The sequence below is a fragment of the Brachyhypopomus gauderio genome, chromosome 15 (assembly GCF_052324685.1).
Source record: "Brachyhypopomus gauderio isolate BG-103 chromosome 15, BGAUD_0.2, whole genome shotgun sequence".
Taxonomy (NCBI): Eukaryota; Metazoa; Chordata; class Actinopteri; order Gymnotiformes; family Hypopomidae; genus Brachyhypopomus; species Brachyhypopomus gauderio.
The window spans coordinates 13,835,853-13,853,152 of record NC_135225.1 but is presented as its reverse complement, the minus strand read 5'-3'; the positions used below and the strand labels follow the sequence as shown (position 1 = coordinate 13,853,152).

Sequence of the window (17,300 nt, the reverse complement as noted above, 5' to 3'; positions counted from 1 at the left end):
GTATGTTTGTCTCGCTTTCAGTTTCGCTTTTTTTAAGATACATTTGACGTGAGGGGGAGACGAGGGGACCTTGCGTGTAGGACACGTCTGCTCTGGCTGTCTTCCAATCCTTACCCCATTTAATAACGTGAACGCGCTTTTGTTAGAATAGAAATGTTACTGTTTCAACAAATACAGAAATTAGGTTCTTTGTGCATCCTTAGTATAAAATATTAAACTGTCTAAAATACTAAATAAGACAAAATGTGTAGGTATGATCAATACAAAAGGTACTTTTGTTAAAAGGTTGTTTGCTGGTTCATTTTTTGTAGTGATGGGAAGGATCATTGTCATGGAAACTACAAAAACTTGTATTTCATTGTAAGTCCTTTGCAAACAGGGTTCAGGTCTCACTTGGAGGCAAGAACAAAATGCAGTGATGCACCATAATTGCAATTTAATTGGAGGAATCCTCAATCTGTAGTCTGTGTTTCAGGGTGGTCTATGCAGAGTCTTGTGCTTTTGCATTTAATACAAAGATGTGAATCTACTCATTGCCTTGTTTGATCACTTCTTACAGGAACCAAAAGTTGGTGATCTTATAGAAATCTTTCGTCCAGTGTACCAACACTGGGCCATATATGTGGGTGACGGATATGTCATTCATCTTGCACCACCATGTAAGTAAACAAAGTCAAGAAAAGATTATGCTGACTTGTGTGACACATTTATTTATTCCAAACAATACAGGTAGCTAAAAAGGTAGAAATATTGCATAAATATTTTGTCACAGTTCCTGTTCTCCCACTGATCTCTCACCCCTGGATCATTTTAACAAATTTGGGATCACAAATGTAAAAGATTCCTTCTTTTGTCCATTAGCTGAGTATGCTAGAGCCAGCAGTGTGATGATGGTCTTTTGTGACACGGGTGTCGTGAAGAAGGAGAAGCTTTCAGAAGTTGTGGAGAAAGATCGTTATAAAATCAACAACTTTTTGGACAATAAATATAAGCCCCGTGACATTTCTCAGATTCTCAAGGAAGCTCACAGCCTCGTAGGTAAGAAGATTACCTACAGCGTCGTCAGGAGGAACTGTGAGCATTTTGTCACAGAGTTAAGATATGGAAAGCCAACATCACGTCAGGTAGGCAGCCGGTGATCTGATTTGTTCTGCATTATTATAATAATTGGATGTACAGTGTATTTGCATAGTGAAGTAATGTTGCAGCAAAGATAACAGTTTGAATTAATCCCAACTACATTATAAGGCACATTAATGTTTGTGCTATGTTTTCCTATGTTTTGTCGTAGGTACAAGAAGCTATGATTGCAGGTGGTATTGCTGTTGGAGTGGTTGGACTGGCAGTATTGGCAGGAGCACTGTTTTTAGATTCTGGAAAAGAGAAGAAGAAGAAGAACAAATATAAAAATTTCTCTTAGGCTGAGAAAGAATTGTAAATGCAATGAGACACTGAGCAAATGCATACCTTAAGTGTCATTGCATTGCTTTGTCCATGTGCAAATCCTGTGCTTGAAATGAATGTGTTTTAAAAAGTGTTTCAGGATGTTAGTATTTGTTTCAGTTAATTTAGTTCCATGATCTCATAGGTTTTTTCACTTTGTTTTGTTTATTGTTTAAATGTTCAGTCTCTGTATTTGTATGCTCAGGTGACATTCTAATTTTCAGCTGTACTTGTGGAGTGTGTCAATGAAATAGGACTGAAAAGACAATGTGGTAAGCAGTAAACCGGCTTACACATTAAGTTCTCATTAATAATCCCGCACAATGGGGGAAAGGATTAATTATGCTTGGCAGCCAAATGCTTATTTAAATGCTTAAGTGATGGTGTTTATAACTTGACTTGGGTCCTGGAGTCCATTATAGCACTGCATTTTCACAATATGAATAAAGTCTTTTGCTTACTTTCTATGCAAATTAAGAGTACAAAGAACAAGAATCACACCACTTCCTACCATAAGTGGGTTTTCCATTCACCACGTTTTATCGCAAAAGAATGTGGGTGAAAAACTTCGCTAAAGCCGAAATGCTCGTACGGCTGGTACTGTTTTGCCTCGCGTTACCAACTACGCATCCCATTGGCTAAATTATGCACGTGACCTGAAAGCAGGAAAAGTGTAACTGCGTCTGTGTGAACGGTCCGGAAGAGTAGTCCTGTCTGCTCGGAGATGTGGGCTCCCTCAGCTGATGGCAACATAAGAAAAGGACCCACTCGGAGATATTATTGCAACGTGACATGTAGTTCCACGCTCTGCAACGCAAGGTAGACTTAATATTGATCTGTTTTATTAAAACGAGCCCTCAAAGTATGCCTGTTGAGAAATAGAGGCCCAGTCTGACAGCCATTAGCTTCACACCTAGCTGCCTAGCTAAGTGGCAGAGGGACCCACACTGCGCCCACACCGAACCTGAATACGTGTATTCTTTTAAAGACATGATTCCCATGTAAATGTCAAGAGAAAGTCTAGCGGATTGTCGAGGATATTTAACTGGGCAGACGTTATTGGGTTGGCTGAACGTTTATTCTTGAACCTTTGGGGTTTTGCCCTCGCAGTCACGTCAACAAAAGCAGCACAAGCGCCGCTGCTGGTGTTTGATACGGCAGCACAGAGTGAAGGCTGTGTGTCCAGTCCGGCTTTGACACTCACTAAAGTCCCCTCAGCCTTCAACACTGAGGTTTTGTGTTTTAGTTGTGGTGTGTAATGTAGGAAGCTGCTTAGCTATGGTAACTAGCTCCCTAGGTAGCTGGAAATCTGATTAAATTCAGATCTACTAGTGAGAAGTGTATAGTCTAGCCCGTATTTTCAGTGTTCATTTCGCAGCTAAACCCGCATGTTATTTGCTTCTGACATCATTATTGTAACTTGATGAGTTGTGTTTTTATTTGCGGCTGTGCGATGATGATCATCCTTGGGATGTTACCGTGAGATTATTGTAAACACACCAACATCACTACATAATGCTTTCTTCAATGCTCATGAAGCTGTTTCCAAGTCTTTGTGATTATTTTAATTTTGTGTAATTTTAGACAAGCTGGTAGGGTTCCTGTATATCAAGCACGAAGAAAGAAACCGTTCTGCCTAGTCCATATGCTCCGACATGGGCAAAGATTTAATCCAGATCGTTTTTTCTAGCCTAGATTGTTCGCCCATGTCGCAAATGTAATGCTCTATGTAAATAGTGCAAAATTAAGGGATTTGTCAGTCCAGAGGCTTTTTTGCTTTTTTATTTTTATTAGGGTTCACACACATAGTGTGGGAACCCTATTGTAATTGTTAGGATTTTTCTTTCTTCTTCTTATTCTTTTTCCCATTTTTTGACCTAAAACATGTTGTGCAGCCTAGACCGTAATGCCTAGAAACCCCAAACTTGGCAAAAAGGTTCAGTTAACTCCAAGGACCAGATTCCCATATAGGGACCCAAATTGGCCTGATGGTGGCGCTATAGCAGACTAGGCTTGTCACGATACTAAGAATTACAACTTCGATACGATACTTAAAAAAAAATTGAAATTCGATACCATTTTCGATACCAAAGTCAGATACGGTGCTAATTTCCATTTTAAAGCCTTTTTATTTTTTTTTATAAACAAACAAATGAATGTTGCTTTGTGTTTGAAAATGCTTGAAATTGTAACTTCATTTCACAACAAATATCTGTCTGACTGAACAGTTCTTTTGTATTACGTTAACAAATACGAGCATCTTGTTATTCCAGGATGAAACATGAGAACGTGAAGACGTTACGATTGGGCGTTTTGAAAATAAACAACCATTAAATAATGTGATAAAAAAGCGAATAATTTCGAGTATATGTATAAATATTTAACTAATCCCAACAAACATGCGACGTCAGAAAGACGTTAAAATCAAGTCTGTATCACGTCGGTCAGTCCAGACCCATTTTTGCATGTCTGGTGGACGTTCAAAACTGGTTCAAAATCTGACATTGTGACTAGGACCTTAACCTTTTAACTTAACATGAACGTCTATGATGAGTTTTCTATCTGAACGTCTGACTAGGACCTTTATTGGATGTCAGGACGTGCAAAAACTGCAACTGAACGGCAGTAATAGACGTTTAAAAAAGACGTCGCTAAAACTTTCATTCTGGCTTTTCAGTGGACGTCTTTTGAACGTCTGACAAAGTGTCTTTGCTTGTGCTGGGAAATATTGAAATGGACCTTGAAAGTGACATACAAGTGTTTGAATTCCACAAGGTGTATGAACCCTGCAAACATGACTTTGTTCATCGTGCTGAAGCGCGGCGCACGCGAGGTCGTGCACCTCTCGAATTTTGTAACTTCGCGCGCGCCGCACCTCAGCGCAATGAACAAAGTCATGTTTGCAGGGTTCAATTCAAGCGCTTGTACCAATATTTCCCAGCACGTTAAACTTAAGTTAAATATTTATACATATACTCGAAATGATTCGAAATATTGCGCTTTTAATCACATCCCTGTGAGGGTCTGGGGCAGCTCGCAGAGGGTGCCATACCTCACCTGCTAGGGGGTGCTATAACATGCAAAAATTTGCCCCATGCACTCAGATTGGCCAATCCACATGAAACTTGGCAGACATCATCTATGGGCCTCTGGGAACCAGGTCCTAAAGCAGACACGCCATACTTCCAAAATGGCTGACGTTATCGGCCAATCAGTGATCGGCACGCGTTTGACAGGCTTACCATTGGTCAATCTGCACAAAACCTTTTGGGTGTGGGCAAGTGCATGCCCCCTATGACATAATCCAGCCGGGTGTCGATTGGCCACTGGGGGGTGCTATTGCAAAAAAAGCAAGTATATCCCCCACATAATTCCACTTGGGAACATGCAATTGGACTCTTTTGATTCCTTGCAGTAGTGCGAACAACTTTCCCATTACATGTCCTATTAAAAAATGCACAGTTTATTTACAGTTAATAATAGTTTGAATTAATCACTTTACATACTCCTCCTAGGATTTTCATACTATCATGACAAGCAAAGTCTTATAATACTCTACAGAGTGTGAAATCAAAAAACAATCCAAAGATTTTGGATTTTAGGACACTTACACCTGCTAAATATTTTTTAATGGACAGCATCGATACATATAATATTCATATTCTTGAAGCTTTTTCATATTTTATCCAATTCTGACCAAAATGCACAAGCCCATTCAGAATCCCATCCTGAACAAATTTGTCAAGTTTCATCTAAATCGGTTATCGTATGGCTCTACAGTGCAGTATTATATACAATGCATAAAAATGCATGTAAAGTCCCTCTGTCACCTTCTCCTTCTCACACGCACGCAGGCTGAAACTTCACACACTCAGTCTCTCTCACACTCTCACCCACATTCCCCCTCCCATCTCTGTGCCCTAAGTAAACATTGCTCTGGCTACCTAGATCACTCATGCCAGTCATGTCAGTCATGTCATGCCAATCATTTCAGTCCAGTCATATCAGTCATGTCAGTCATATAAGTCATGTCATTCAAATCATCAAATCATTACAGTCATGCCAGTTATGTCAGTCATATCAGTCATTTTACTTTTGTTCGTCATGCCAGTGATGTCATTTCAGTCATGCCAGTCATATCAGTTATGTCAGTCATGTCAGTCATGTTATGGCAGGCATTGCAGACTACATTCATACTTTGAATACACGGGCAGTCATGTTAGGCGTGCTAGGTGTGCAAGGAGTGAATTAACAAAACATAGTCTCTGGCTCCCTCAATCTCTCTCTGTCGGTAATATACAGGCCCAATCATGTATAGACACATGCAGGCCTTCCTATATTGTTCACATAGATGCAGCCCTAGCCAGATGTGCTATTTCTGTGTCTCCCTTTCTGACACATGCAGATGTCATCACACACTATCTGTAGAGCACACACTGGCCAAACCCAAACAGCTTCTTTTCACTTTTAGGTCTAAAGGACCTTTTTGGGTTTCCTTTTGCTTATTGAGGCCAAAATGCCTATTTGTGTGTGAACCCGCCTATCACCGCTTGCGGCTATATTTTTAATTGTTCTTGGTCTTCAGTAAAGGAAATTCATGGTGATATTCCAGATGAGTCAATGATGTAGTAAACAAGAAGCCTCTATTCGTGCCCAAACTTGCTAAGGAAGTCTGGGGTCAGTGCACTGCCCCAAGGTGCAGCTTCATTTTACAACCTTTAAAGAGTTGAGCTGGATCAGTTAAACTGTTTCTTTACAGTTCAGCGTTCATTTTCCCATCATCAGTCACTATCAATTAAGATAATAAAACCAGGTCCACTGTGTTTATATATAATGTAAAGTTTATATAGTGTGTGTGTATATATATATATATATATATATATATATCAGTAAGACTTTGTCTCAGCTCTGCAGGTGTTTCATGAACTTGTAGCAAGGTTGTAAACATTCTGTTCTTGAGGCCTACAGATCGAAAGCATAGTGTAGTGATCTCACTGATCTCACTTTAATTGTTTGGGTTGAATGGTTATCTGATATAGATTTTGAGCATGGAGTCTTTTATGTGATTTCCATTGTTTGGAACACAGTGTGCTGGAGTGCAGGGACAAAACAACACAAATGGTCACTCGAGTACTTGTGGACTTCACTGTACATTAACATGCAGTTGAATTGTGCTTAAATTTGACTGTATTGGTTTTTATCTCCATGGTCAGTCTCCCTAATCATGATTAAAGAAACGTAGAATGATGTCACTCGAAGCATCTGGATGTTTGTTTCGTTTTCTCCTAAACTATGCCAGCAAGAGAAGTCTAGCAATGCGGCTGGCGTAATACTTCTTGTTTCCGCCTCGAGCTGACAACACTGGGTTTTCGTACTGGCATGTCTGAGATCGTATAGCGTTAACGCTGCAATGTGTCTAACCAAGTGACCATAAAAATGAATTATGTGGAAGCTTTTTTGCCACAGTCTTCAGGCCTTTCGTGCTTTTGGTGTAATGTTGATCTAAGGCAGACTTGTAGTGATGGCTTCCAGCCTCTGGACCCTTACATTTTATACTTCTGTCATGTCTGAGAGGATTACACTGACACCAAGAACTTTTTCACCTACCTTTTCGTACTATAGTATTCCACTATAAATGTATCAACAGGCCTGTCCATAATAGGCCCATGAACTCATGTGATTACAGTCACAGATTGTGACTGCCATCCAGTATTGTTTTAGAATAATTTAATTTATTGGTTATTGGTATTTATTGGTTAGGCTATATTAAATACAGATTAATGTATTTATTATCTTGTATGGAGGATTACAAGTTATTGGGAATGTGTTGTATTGCTAATTGTTGTGTATTTTATCTGTAGTGGGGTCTAACCATGGACGTCAACAACAGTATAGTTCCTAGTTTCAATGAGTTGGATACTTACCTCATCAAACATAATTCCAACTTGGTGTGGTTGCTTGTGGGTAAGACGGCCTTTATTGTTATTGTTAGTTTTGGCGTTTGTGCCCAGTAGATTTTCATTTTCAAGTTCACAATTGAAATAGCTGCTTAACCATTTCTATCTATGTTTTGTTTGTCACAGCCACTATTCTGTCCTGTGGATGGATTATATACTTAACATACTACAATTCCCGTAACATCGGACTCATCCTGACGGTCATTATCAACAAAGTGTACAAAAATGGATATTTTCACATTGGTCAGTAAATGCTAATATGAGTGCATGCCTGTCTGAGCGAGGTCCTGGTTTGTGCTGTTTTGCGTGTAGTGTGTTTAGTGTAGCATTTCTACTTGCAGGTTCGTTTTCCTTTTCTGTGCTCTCCGGGAAGGTCATGTTCCGAGATGTCTACTACATCAACGAGGACATGTCAATCAGGTATGGCTGGCCAACAGACCGTCGTAATCATTCATTCTGTCTTTGCAGCACACCGTTTAGACTCTAACCTGCATCGGCTTGGCTATCACTGCTGCTCTGTTTGGTTATGTAGTCTATTGGCCATTGATCTGACTTATTTTCTTCCTTGAAAGAACTTAAACACGCCTGAGACATCCTAAGTTTTTTGAATTGTGCTTTCATATTCCTGCTGAACATCTCTAATATCAGTATAGTTCTAGAAGAATCTTCAGACAAATATATACTGTTCACTGACCACACAACCAAATACTTTTTCCTAGAATTCAAGATGGTTTCCTTATATTTCGATGGTGGAAGATGTATAACCCTAAACAGAAACAGCATGGTAAGGGTAAAACCAAAATTGTCATTTTTGAGTAATTTCCAGTGTATTTCACATTCTTATCTGAAAACTAATTCTAGGTTTCTGTTTCTAAATTTGTCTGGTAATCATTTGTTTTGAGTTGGTGTTTTTTCCAGTGTAATACATGCTGTATTATGAGTCTATGTATGTAATTAAATTATATAGATTTGTGATCAGTGATGAGATTGTTTGTCCCTGCAGACCCAAAGGCAGAGACGAGGGTGTACATCACTGTTAACGGCTTTGAGTTCCACGTATACAACCGCACAGATCTTTATGCACGGCTTCAGGAGACATTTGGCTTGGAGCCGACCCTCATCCCACCTGGACATGATGAGGAGAAGGGCCGTGAGGAGACAGACAGGTAAACCCAACCCAAGTGTAAACCAAAGCGTAAAAAAAAAATCAGTGCAAATATTGTAAACTATTTAAAAGCAAAATGTCTTCTACTCCCCAATCTCCTCCACACTTTGCTGCTCCATCCCCATCTACACACTCCCTTCAGTTCCTGTTTGCCCTGCCTGCAGTCCGAGCATGATGGGGAGATTCTTTTTTTTTTTTTTTTTTACAAAAACGAGCATTTCATATAGAATTAAAGTCTTCTGTTTTCTTTAGAAACTCTTCGTGTTGTTTATGGTGGTATTTCACTAAATGCTTGATTAGATTGGTTGTATTAAAAGTTCTTACAGCTTTAACACCACGCTTGACTTTACTGTGCCATATGTTGCACTCTACCTCTTCATCTTTGTCATCCTTTAAGGTAAAATAATCCCACACAACTGACATTTTTACGGATAACTTCAAATTTACATGGCCGACTTAATGGTTAGGAGATGCCACTGAGCTAAATTGGGGAGATGCTATGCTCGCGTGCTGAAGGTGTGCTGGACCAGAGTTTACTCTCACTGGCAAAAACACAGCAAAAACTGGAATGGATTATCTAAATGGGTGTGCTGGAAAACCCGGATTGGACTATTAAAAAAAAAAAAAAAAAAACTGGATCAGCAGTCTGGATTGGCATTTTCTCGTGCCTGCCGATCCGATACGGATACGCATTTTGTGCAAATATCGGCGGCCGATCCAATCCAAATATCGGATCGGGACAAGCCTAGTGTCTTCTATATACCCCAAAGTGTACACAATGTCTATAGTGCATATATGTGTATTGACATAATGCACACAAACCCTGATCACTCTGTGGAAGGGTGTTTCCTCTGCTTTGGATAATTATTTTTCAGTTGTACATACATTTTGTGAATGTATGCTTTATCAGTCATGCATCACTACTGTCTTTAAATAAATGAATTTTTTGCGTTCTTTTGTGCATGAAGTGTTCACATCGTAGCTGAATCTCAGGACCCGTCTTCATCCTGGAGGTCTCTCATTCCTGTCATAAAAGTCAACATCAGCACAGTGAGTACAGAGACCAGTCAATGCTATTGCAGCTCATTTGCATGTAGAGCCCATGTCCCTCGACCCCTCAAACCCACTAAGCTGCCTGCTTCTCTGTAAACCCCTCCCCCACTCCCCTCTGTGCGTCCCCTTCTCTATCTTCTCTTTCAGGGTCGGGTGGCGTTCGGCAATAACCACCTTCCCCAGACTCTGTGCATGAGCTTTGACGACGCCTTCCTGACCTACACCACCAAGCCTCCCAGCAGCCACCTGGACCAGTTCATGCACATAGTGAAGGGTTCTCTGGAGAACGTGCGTGTCATGCTGGTGCCTAGTCCTCGCTTCCTTGGACTTCAGAGCGACGAGTACGTTTCACCTGTCCACCTCTCCGACGCCCTGATCGTATACATGCCTCAGCAGGGTAGAGGTGTTTAGTGTGTGTTTCACCCACAGGTGTGGTAATGTTCTATTGTGATCACTAGGATTACGTTTGAACTGTGATTACACAGGTGCGGTAATGTTCTATTGTGATCACTAGGATTACGTTTGAACTGTGATTACACAGGTGCGGTAATGTTCTATTGTGATCACTAGGATTATGTTTGAATTCAAGTTTAATGTAAAGGTGTATAACTGGATATTTGATAGGGCATTTTTATTTATTTCAGTTTTGATCCTTTGAGTCTTGTGTGAGTAGTTCAGCACAGTAGCATCTGAATGTTTAGTCTGCATTTAAATACTTAGACATTCAATTAAAAAAGGAGAGGCATGTAAACTTGTTCTGTGGGAGGAAGTGAAAGTACACAAAAACTTTGGGCAGCCTTTAAATGTGTCACTGGTGCATCAAAGGGTTTTAAACTTGTTCTCTGCAGTCTCTTAATTTTACATGGACTTTCAGGACCCAGGAAGCACATTGTAACATTAAAAATGTCTGATAGTAAACCAGTGATATAGTAAGGCTCAAAACCAACGCACAAACAGCAATGCGATCACAAGCATGGGGGAGTTTCAGTGACTGTGTTAGCTGTCTTAACAGGGTCATGTCCAGGTGAATAAACCACTGTGACCACAAATCTATCTTTCCCTCCTCAGCCTTACATTTCCCTTGATATTAATTGTCCATAATTAAGTGTGATGAAAGAAATAAAGGATTGACACATTTTGTGTAAATGAAATTAATTACACTGTATTAGGGGTTAAATGAATTTTTACTATATATGTGTATAAATTATGTATGGCCTAAAATAATATAATACTTAATAATAGATACTTGTTACAATTACTTATTTCTTGATTTTATTTTAGGCCGCCTAGACTCATGGGAGAAGGGTTTGTCGTCATGCAGTCGAATGATGTAGACATTTACTATTACCAGGATGAGCCAGGTTTGTGTGTGTGTGTGATGTTTTTATCTATTCATTCTTCAGTTGGTAATTCCACACACTTCTGCACACAGCGAGTGAACGTTTACACTGGCAGTGCTGCATGGCAAAGCTTCTGTTGGACAGTCAGAAGGAGGGTCAGTGAGGGTTACTGCTGCTGATCTGCTGTGTGTGTGTGTGTGTGTGTGTGTGTAGGTCTGGTCCCAGAGGAGCTGGAGAACGGAGATGCAGAAGGCTGTTCCGAGGGCACCAAGCTGCAGGATCTGCCTCCATGCTGGGGCTTGGACATAGTGTGTGGGAAAGGAACAGACTTCAACTACGGGCCATGGGCGGACAGGCAGAGGTGTGTGTAGACACACAAACACAAGTACACTTGTAGACAAACACAAGGTTCCATCACGGTGTTTCCTGATTTGCTGATTGTGTCTTTGCAGGGATAGCCTGTGGAAATTTTTCCTGCCTGCAGACTTTCAGCCAATGAAAGTGAGTGACGTTCCCATGCCGGGGAAGCCCAGACAAATCCTGGCGTTCGAGCTCCGGATGAACATCATAGCAGATGCTACAATAGACCTGCTGTTTACCAAGAACAGGGTATACACCCTACCTCTTTCTGTCCCTCACTGAAATGATCACTACTCACTCGTGTTTCAGTGTAGCTCAAAGCACACCAATCCATCCTCTTCATTCTCACAGGAGACAAATGCCATTCATGTGAACGTTGGTGCCGGATCGTATTTGGAGGTCAACATTCCAATGACTATAGGGGAAAATGGTACGTGGGTCTGCGATGATAAAGTACTGTAAGACTTTGAGATCGATTTTTCAGACTGTTTGATTTCATCCTCCTGTCTCTCGGTCACATTCCCAGGTTACTCCCCCACTGTTAAAGGCCAGTTACTGCACGTGGACACCACCAGCAGTATGCAGTACAGGACCCTGCTGGAGACCGAGATGCTGGCTGTGAGTTCACGTTGCTGTGAGCTCTAAGCGGGATCCATGGGTGGGTGTTTGGGTGGTGTGTTGACTGTTTTGTCTCCTGTTCAGTTCCATGTGATTGCCAGTTACCCACGTGTGTGGAACATGCCTCAGTCCTGGCAGTGTGAGATTGAGGTGTACAAAGCCACTTACCACTTCATCTACGCGCAGAAGAATTTCTTCACAGGTAAACGCACTCGAGTACCTGACCTGCAGCTGCGCAGCTCACGTGCGCCTGGCTCCGCCTCCACCGCCTCGTCACACGTGCCGTCTTTGTGTGGTTCCATGTCGTTGTGTGTAGATCTGATCCAGGACTGGGCCAGCGACGGTGAGCCAGACATCTACTCCTTTGTTCCATACACCTGGACGTTCAAAATACTCCTGCACCAGTTTGAGATGATATGGGCTGCCAACCAGCACAACTGGATTGACTGTTCCACCAAACAGCAGGAGAATGGTGAGGACGTTTAATAACACAGTTGATGTATAACTGTGATATAAAATAACGCTTTAAGATTAACAAAAAGAATTAAGAGAGTTGAGCAAGTTTCTATAAGCATAAAAAACTAACATCCTAACAAGTTTCTAGTGAGTAGCAATGTTAGGATGATTCCTGTGGTCGCTCACAATGCTCAAATGCTGTGATTTCCAAAGGTCTTCCCAAACACCCTCCTGAGTCCACTTCTTTAATCTCTCCAGTGTATCTCGCTGCCTGTGGAGAAACCCTGAACATTGACTTCACTTTACCCTTTAATGAGTTTGTTCCTGCCACCTGTAACACACGTTTCAGTTTGAGAGTGAGTAGACACGCACTCATTTGTGGCTGCGCCGCCATGCTTTGCTGGCCAAGGGGAACTTCACACGCCTTCACACGCCACTGCTTTTTATTCTCTGACCGCTGACTTGGTGCCCACTGTCCACCGTCGTCTTCTCGCAGGCTGAAGACACAGACATGCGGCTGTGTTTACCCGACTGCCACCCCAGCCGCTACCCTCTGCTCACCCTGGCCAAGGACTATCAGCACAGCAAGTCCCCTCCAGACATGCAAACCGAGCCACAGGGTGCCCCTCCCAAGATCGGCAAAGCTCGCTGGAGAAACATGACCCATGCCGAGTATGAAGGCGTTGTCTCTGTTTTATTCTTCTCTTCCCTTTCTGATTTGGATCCTCTGATGGTGAATGTTCACGAATGTTGCTTTGCGCGCAGGGCTGGATGGGTGGACTGCTGGAGTGTGCCAAACTTTCTGCTTATTGTAGACTACACCTGGCATCCCATCTACCCTCAGAAATCTGAGCAGCTTAAGCACTCCTGTGAGTTATATAATGTGTTGCATATTCAAAATAAATTGTGCATCTGCATATTATGGTGCCAGTTCAGTGTATGAAAACAATAGTACTGCACAGACCGTAATATAAGTGTCTGCCTCTCCTTGTCTGTAGTGTGTGGGATGGAGGAGCACGCAGCTCCTCCTCCACCTCGGGCGCCGACCGACCCCAGCCTGCTACCACCAGACCGGCTGCATGTGGAGATGGAGCTCAGCCCCGACTCCCATGTCATCCTTTATGGGCCCCTGCTGAGAGCACTGCTGGCTATCAAAGTATGACATCATCCAATTGATGGAAAATCTAATTTAGTCTCCGTTTACAACGAGGCACTTCGGTTCACTACGACTCTGGGTTTTGCAGGAGAATTACTTTGGCGAGGATGACATGTACACCGACTTTGAGGAGTCTCTGTCCAGCCCTGTCCTGAGTTCATGTTCCTCTTCGTCTGGCTGGACTGGCGTGGGCTTGGAAGAGGTCAACCACAAGGACACGCCCCACCCTCTCTCCCTACGCCCCTGGGACATCACCGTGCTCGTCAACGTTCACAAGGTCCACGGGCGCCTGCCTACGGTGGGTGAAACGCACACAGCAGCTCTGACCATCCGTCTGGTGGCACAACCCTTTGCACCCCCGTGTTCTTGCTAACGAATGTTTGCCTTTGCATGACAGCATTGTAGCAGTGACAGTCCAGAAGGTCCTGCTGGGTATCTGGAGCGCCTGTGCTTTGAGATGAAGAAGGGCTACAAGGAGACCTTGCTCCAGCTGGTCCTCTCTCCTCTCCACTTGTTCGTCAGCGATAACTACCAGGTGGTCTTCATGTAGCTTTGCTATGATGGATGTCCTATCAGCTCGGGCCGCACGGGAACCTTTGTATAACTCTTTTGTGTCCTGTCGTGCTTGCTGCTTTTCCTGACTGCAGCGTCCTGCTGCTGACGGGGTGTTGCGGGACGGTCACCTGAGTCTATCGGGCCTGCAGATGCGAGCCCACGCCATGTTCTCGGCCGAAGGACTACGGGCGGGAAGCGACACGCTGGAATACGCTTGGCTCATCGACGTGCAGGCCGGCAATCTCACGGGCAAGGTCACCGTGCCGCAGGTGGGGGCCCCGGTGTGACTGTTGGACCCTCCAGACCCAACTGCTGCCTGCGGAATCGGGCGAATCGGTCTGGGGACGAAGGGGAAGAGATGATGGCTGATGACGCTTGTGCTGGTGTTTCAGTGCGCCTCCCTGCTGGAGTGGGGCGAGACGTTCGTGTTTCATGTGGTGTCCCGGGAGTTCCAGCTGGAGAAACCTAAGCCCTCGGCCACCTGCCAGCACGGGGTGGACCAGAGAGTCTGCGAGGCCAAGGTGGAGCCTTTTCGCTCGTGACCGCACGCGAGTCCCATTATGTTGCCAGAAAGTGAACCGTGTGAACTGAAGCGTGCTAATTGTGCGTGCAGTACGCAGCCTTGCCGGGACATTGCCGGACGTCTGAAGATCTGAAGTACACGATGACTCGGCTGTCGGTGGACGGAGCCCAGGTGTTCATCGTGGAACACGGCTGTGCGGCCAACATTAAGGTGAATGTCTACCGCGTCGGATAGCTGACTGAACTATGCAGCAGTCTCTCATCGAGCTGTTTTATGGCAATACCAAGGGATATAGAAGGGACCTTTGTTAAGTATTAGACCTTTGTTAAGTATTAGACCTTTGTTAAGTATTAGACCTTTGTTAAGTATTAGAATGTGTATATGTGCGTGTCCCCTCCTCAGACAGGAGCACTGAGGCTGGCCAACTGTAACCTGCACACGGCGGCAGTAGGTGAGGGCATCAGCGCCGCCCTGCAGGACGTTGTCGTTGCTCAGTTCATCGAACAGCAGGAAGTGGCAAGGCAAGGAATGCCTCTTCCCCTCCTGCGACGATCCAATTGGCTGGAGGCCGGCTCGGTGACCTTCAGCCTCATCACCGCCGATGTGGCGTTGGCTGCTGACCATCCGGCCAAACACGTGGTGCAGAGGCAGTTCCTGGAGCTCCATGACATGCAGACCAAGAGGTGAGTGGGCAGGAGGACCAAGAGCAGGTACCTTCCAGACACATTTGCCAGGCTTTGTCACACAGCCAAGTTGTAAACCACCACTGTGGAACACACATTCTGATCTAATGACACTTGCGTTCACTTGCTCTCTCATACGTGCGTCAGGCTGTGGTTCCTGTGGCCGGAGGAGAAGTACAAGCGGAGCAGGAACCGTTGTGGATGTTTGGGTGGATGCCGTTTTTTCGGAGGCTCAAATGCTGGTTTGGACTTTTTCCGTTTGGAAGAAATCACACCCTCGTCAAGCTCCGCCTTCTCAAGTGGCAGCGGCGAGAGTGACATGAGCTATGGCCAATCACTGCTGCAACCTGGGGAGTGGATAGTCACTAAAGAACAACCCAAACTCCCTGACAGTATGTTAAATACTTTACTCTGTATTTAAGTAGTTTATTTTGTCATTTAAGTGGACTTAAGTTGGCTCACACAGCTGCCTTATTTAGGTGCTTTTCTCTGGCTTTCAGTTTTGTTGCTTTGTTTTCAGTTTTTGATGTATATGATGTGCATGTTGGTTAAATGTGCCTGATTAATTGCAGCTAAAGCCGTGGGCGTGCGCAGGGATACCTGTTCTCCAGCTCCTGCTGCTGACGTGGAGAGGCGTGGCCAGCACCTGAGTCTACAGGTGCCTCAACGATCTCACAGCTCCGCCTCTTCCTCTGAAGAAAACTCATCTTCCAGTGCTGCCCTACCACTGCTGGCCAGCGAGCGAGAAAGCCCCTCCCCCTGTGCCGAGTGAGACGTATACACGTGTATCAGTTTAAACTTCACATTACCATGCTGCTTGAGTGTTACATTTATATGTATGTGTGTGTGAACAGGTTAATGAGCGTCACCACTGATGGACCGGGCCCTGAATGTCCGTCGATGCGTTCCCCTCTCCGCTCGCCTCTTAAGCGCCAGTCTTCTGTTCATTCGGCCCGCCTTGGTAGCACCAAGAGCCTATCGGCTGCTGTTTTTGCAGAAAAAGCCCCGCCCCCTGCTGGTGTGCAGTTTAGCAGTGAAGTGTCCCGTAGCGATGAGAATGTTCTAGACTCGCCACGACAGCGCCGCAGCTACAGCTCTTTCCCTTTCACCCCTTCGGCAGATTCTAGCACGTTCCATCAGTACCGCTCGGTGGACTCCTCCATGTCCGTCGCCGACAGTGAGGCTTACTTCAGTGCCAACGAGGACTTTGAACCAATCAGCAGTGACGAGGGCCCAGGCACCTACCCAGGAAGGAAACGGAGACGGAGACAGCAGGGACAGCCCCATATCGAACACAGCCGCACATCAATATATCACAGTGTAGAAGGGCCGCTGTCACTCGCAGAGCCCCGCCTACCTCAGCTGCCTAGCCACGCCTCCCAGGCATCGTTCGTCTCTGCACTTGGGTTGGAGGAAGAGGGCTCCTTGGACACAGAGAGAGCTGAGCCTGGATTATTAACAACCCAACCCCACCTCATGGCTTGTTACCATAGTTATCTTGCACGTTATCACGTGTCAAACTGGTCCGTCAAGCAGCCAACCAATAAAAGAACATCCAAGTCATCTCTGCACCGCCCCCTGGACCTCGACACTCCCACTAGTGAAGAAAGCTCTGTGTCTTTTGATCAGTTGTCCATTCCTGCCTTTAAGGTGTGTGTGTGTGTGTGTGTGTGTGTGTGTGTGTGTGTGTGTGTGTGTGTGTGTGTGTGTGTGTGTGTGTGTGTGTGTGTGTGTGTGTGTGTGTGTGTGTGTGTGTGTGTGTGTTTGATTTCTAGAGCTCAGTTTAACCATTAAAAAAGTCTTATTATGTATTGAAATATCTTCTGTGATATTCTGCAGATTGTGAAAGCAGGTCTCTCTGCTAGCTCGCTGTTGGACAGAGGAGTTCAGCTCATGGGAGATTTAAGCAGGTGAAGTTGCATGGTTTGCTACAACATTGATGACTGTGTAGAAATCTCGCTACTGTATCCTCCAGCAGTGATTTAACTGAG

At 44.2% G+C, this 17,300-nt stretch overlaps 2 protein-coding genes across 18 annotated transcripts in view; both read left to right on the top strand.

The window, feature by feature from the left end:
* LOC143476162 (uncharacterized) overlaps nucleotides 1–1,846 on the top strand; it is a 37,642-nt gene extending 35,796 nt beyond the window's left edge. Inside the window, exons 5-7 of one of the 3 annotated variants that reach the window (XR_013121235.1) lie at nucleotides 560–659; nucleotides 1,011–1,124; nucleotides 1,292–1,434. Coding sequence is in view for 2 of the 3 variants with exons in the window: in XM_076974190.1 (XP_076830305.1) it covers nucleotides 560–659; nucleotides 862–1,124; nucleotides 1,292–1,420 (492 nt within the window). In the remaining variant the exon portion in view is untranslated. Of the gene's footprint in view, nucleotides 1–559; nucleotides 660–861; nucleotides 1,192–1,291 lie in introns of those variants that run through there. The other 2 variants (XM_076974190.1, XM_076974191.1) reach the window with 2 other exon arrangements.
* Nucleotides 1,847–2,105: 259 nt separating this feature from the next.
* Nucleotides 2,106–17,300, top strand: part of kiaa1109 (KIAA1109 ortholog) — a 39,804-nt gene continuing 24,609 nt past the window's right edge. For 14 of the 15 annotated variants that reach the window (XM_076974188.1, XM_076974187.1, XM_076974186.1 and 11 more), the window contains exons 1-29: nucleotides 2,106–2,262; nucleotides 7,305–7,407; nucleotides 7,527–7,643; nucleotides 7,742–7,820; nucleotides 8,120–8,184; nucleotides 8,404–8,566; nucleotides 9,534–9,615; nucleotides 9,766–9,959; nucleotides 10,900–10,979; nucleotides 11,172–11,319; nucleotides 11,411–11,567; nucleotides 11,670–11,748; nucleotides 11,845–11,936; nucleotides 12,021–12,138; nucleotides 12,253–12,408; nucleotides 12,651–12,748; nucleotides 12,889–13,064; nucleotides 13,158–13,261; nucleotides 13,391–13,548; nucleotides 13,637–13,846; nucleotides 13,946–14,083; nucleotides 14,196–14,372; nucleotides 14,496–14,624; nucleotides 14,717–14,836; nucleotides 15,029–15,309; nucleotides 15,457–15,701; nucleotides 15,882–16,077; nucleotides 16,164–16,959; nucleotides 17,149–17,219. In XM_076974188.1, coding sequence (XP_076830303.1) covers nucleotides 7,317–7,407; nucleotides 7,527–7,643; nucleotides 7,742–7,820; nucleotides 8,120–8,184; nucleotides 8,404–8,566; nucleotides 9,534–9,615; nucleotides 9,766–9,959; nucleotides 10,900–10,979; nucleotides 11,172–11,319; nucleotides 11,411–11,567; nucleotides 11,670–11,748; nucleotides 11,845–11,936; nucleotides 12,021–12,138; nucleotides 12,253–12,408; nucleotides 12,651–12,748; nucleotides 12,889–13,064; nucleotides 13,158–13,261; nucleotides 13,391–13,548; nucleotides 13,637–13,846; nucleotides 13,946–14,083; nucleotides 14,196–14,372; nucleotides 14,496–14,624; nucleotides 14,717–14,836; nucleotides 15,029–15,309; nucleotides 15,457–15,701; nucleotides 15,882–16,077; nucleotides 16,164–16,959; nucleotides 17,149–17,219 — 4,520 coding nt within the window. In that variant the 5' untranslated portion in view covers nucleotides 2,106–2,262; nucleotides 7,305–7,316. The remainder of the gene's footprint in view (nucleotides 2,263–7,304; nucleotides 7,408–7,526; nucleotides 7,644–7,741; nucleotides 7,821–8,119; nucleotides 8,185–8,403; nucleotides 8,567–9,533; nucleotides 9,616–9,765; nucleotides 9,960–10,899; nucleotides 10,980–11,171; nucleotides 11,320–11,410; nucleotides 11,568–11,669; nucleotides 11,749–11,844; nucleotides 11,937–12,020; nucleotides 12,139–12,252; nucleotides 12,409–12,650; nucleotides 12,749–12,888; nucleotides 13,065–13,157; nucleotides 13,262–13,390; nucleotides 13,549–13,636; nucleotides 13,847–13,945; nucleotides 14,084–14,195; nucleotides 14,373–14,495; nucleotides 14,625–14,716; nucleotides 14,837–15,028; nucleotides 15,310–15,456; nucleotides 15,702–15,881; nucleotides 16,078–16,163; nucleotides 16,960–17,148; nucleotides 17,220–17,300) is intronic. The other variant, XM_076974178.1, reaches the window with a different exon arrangement.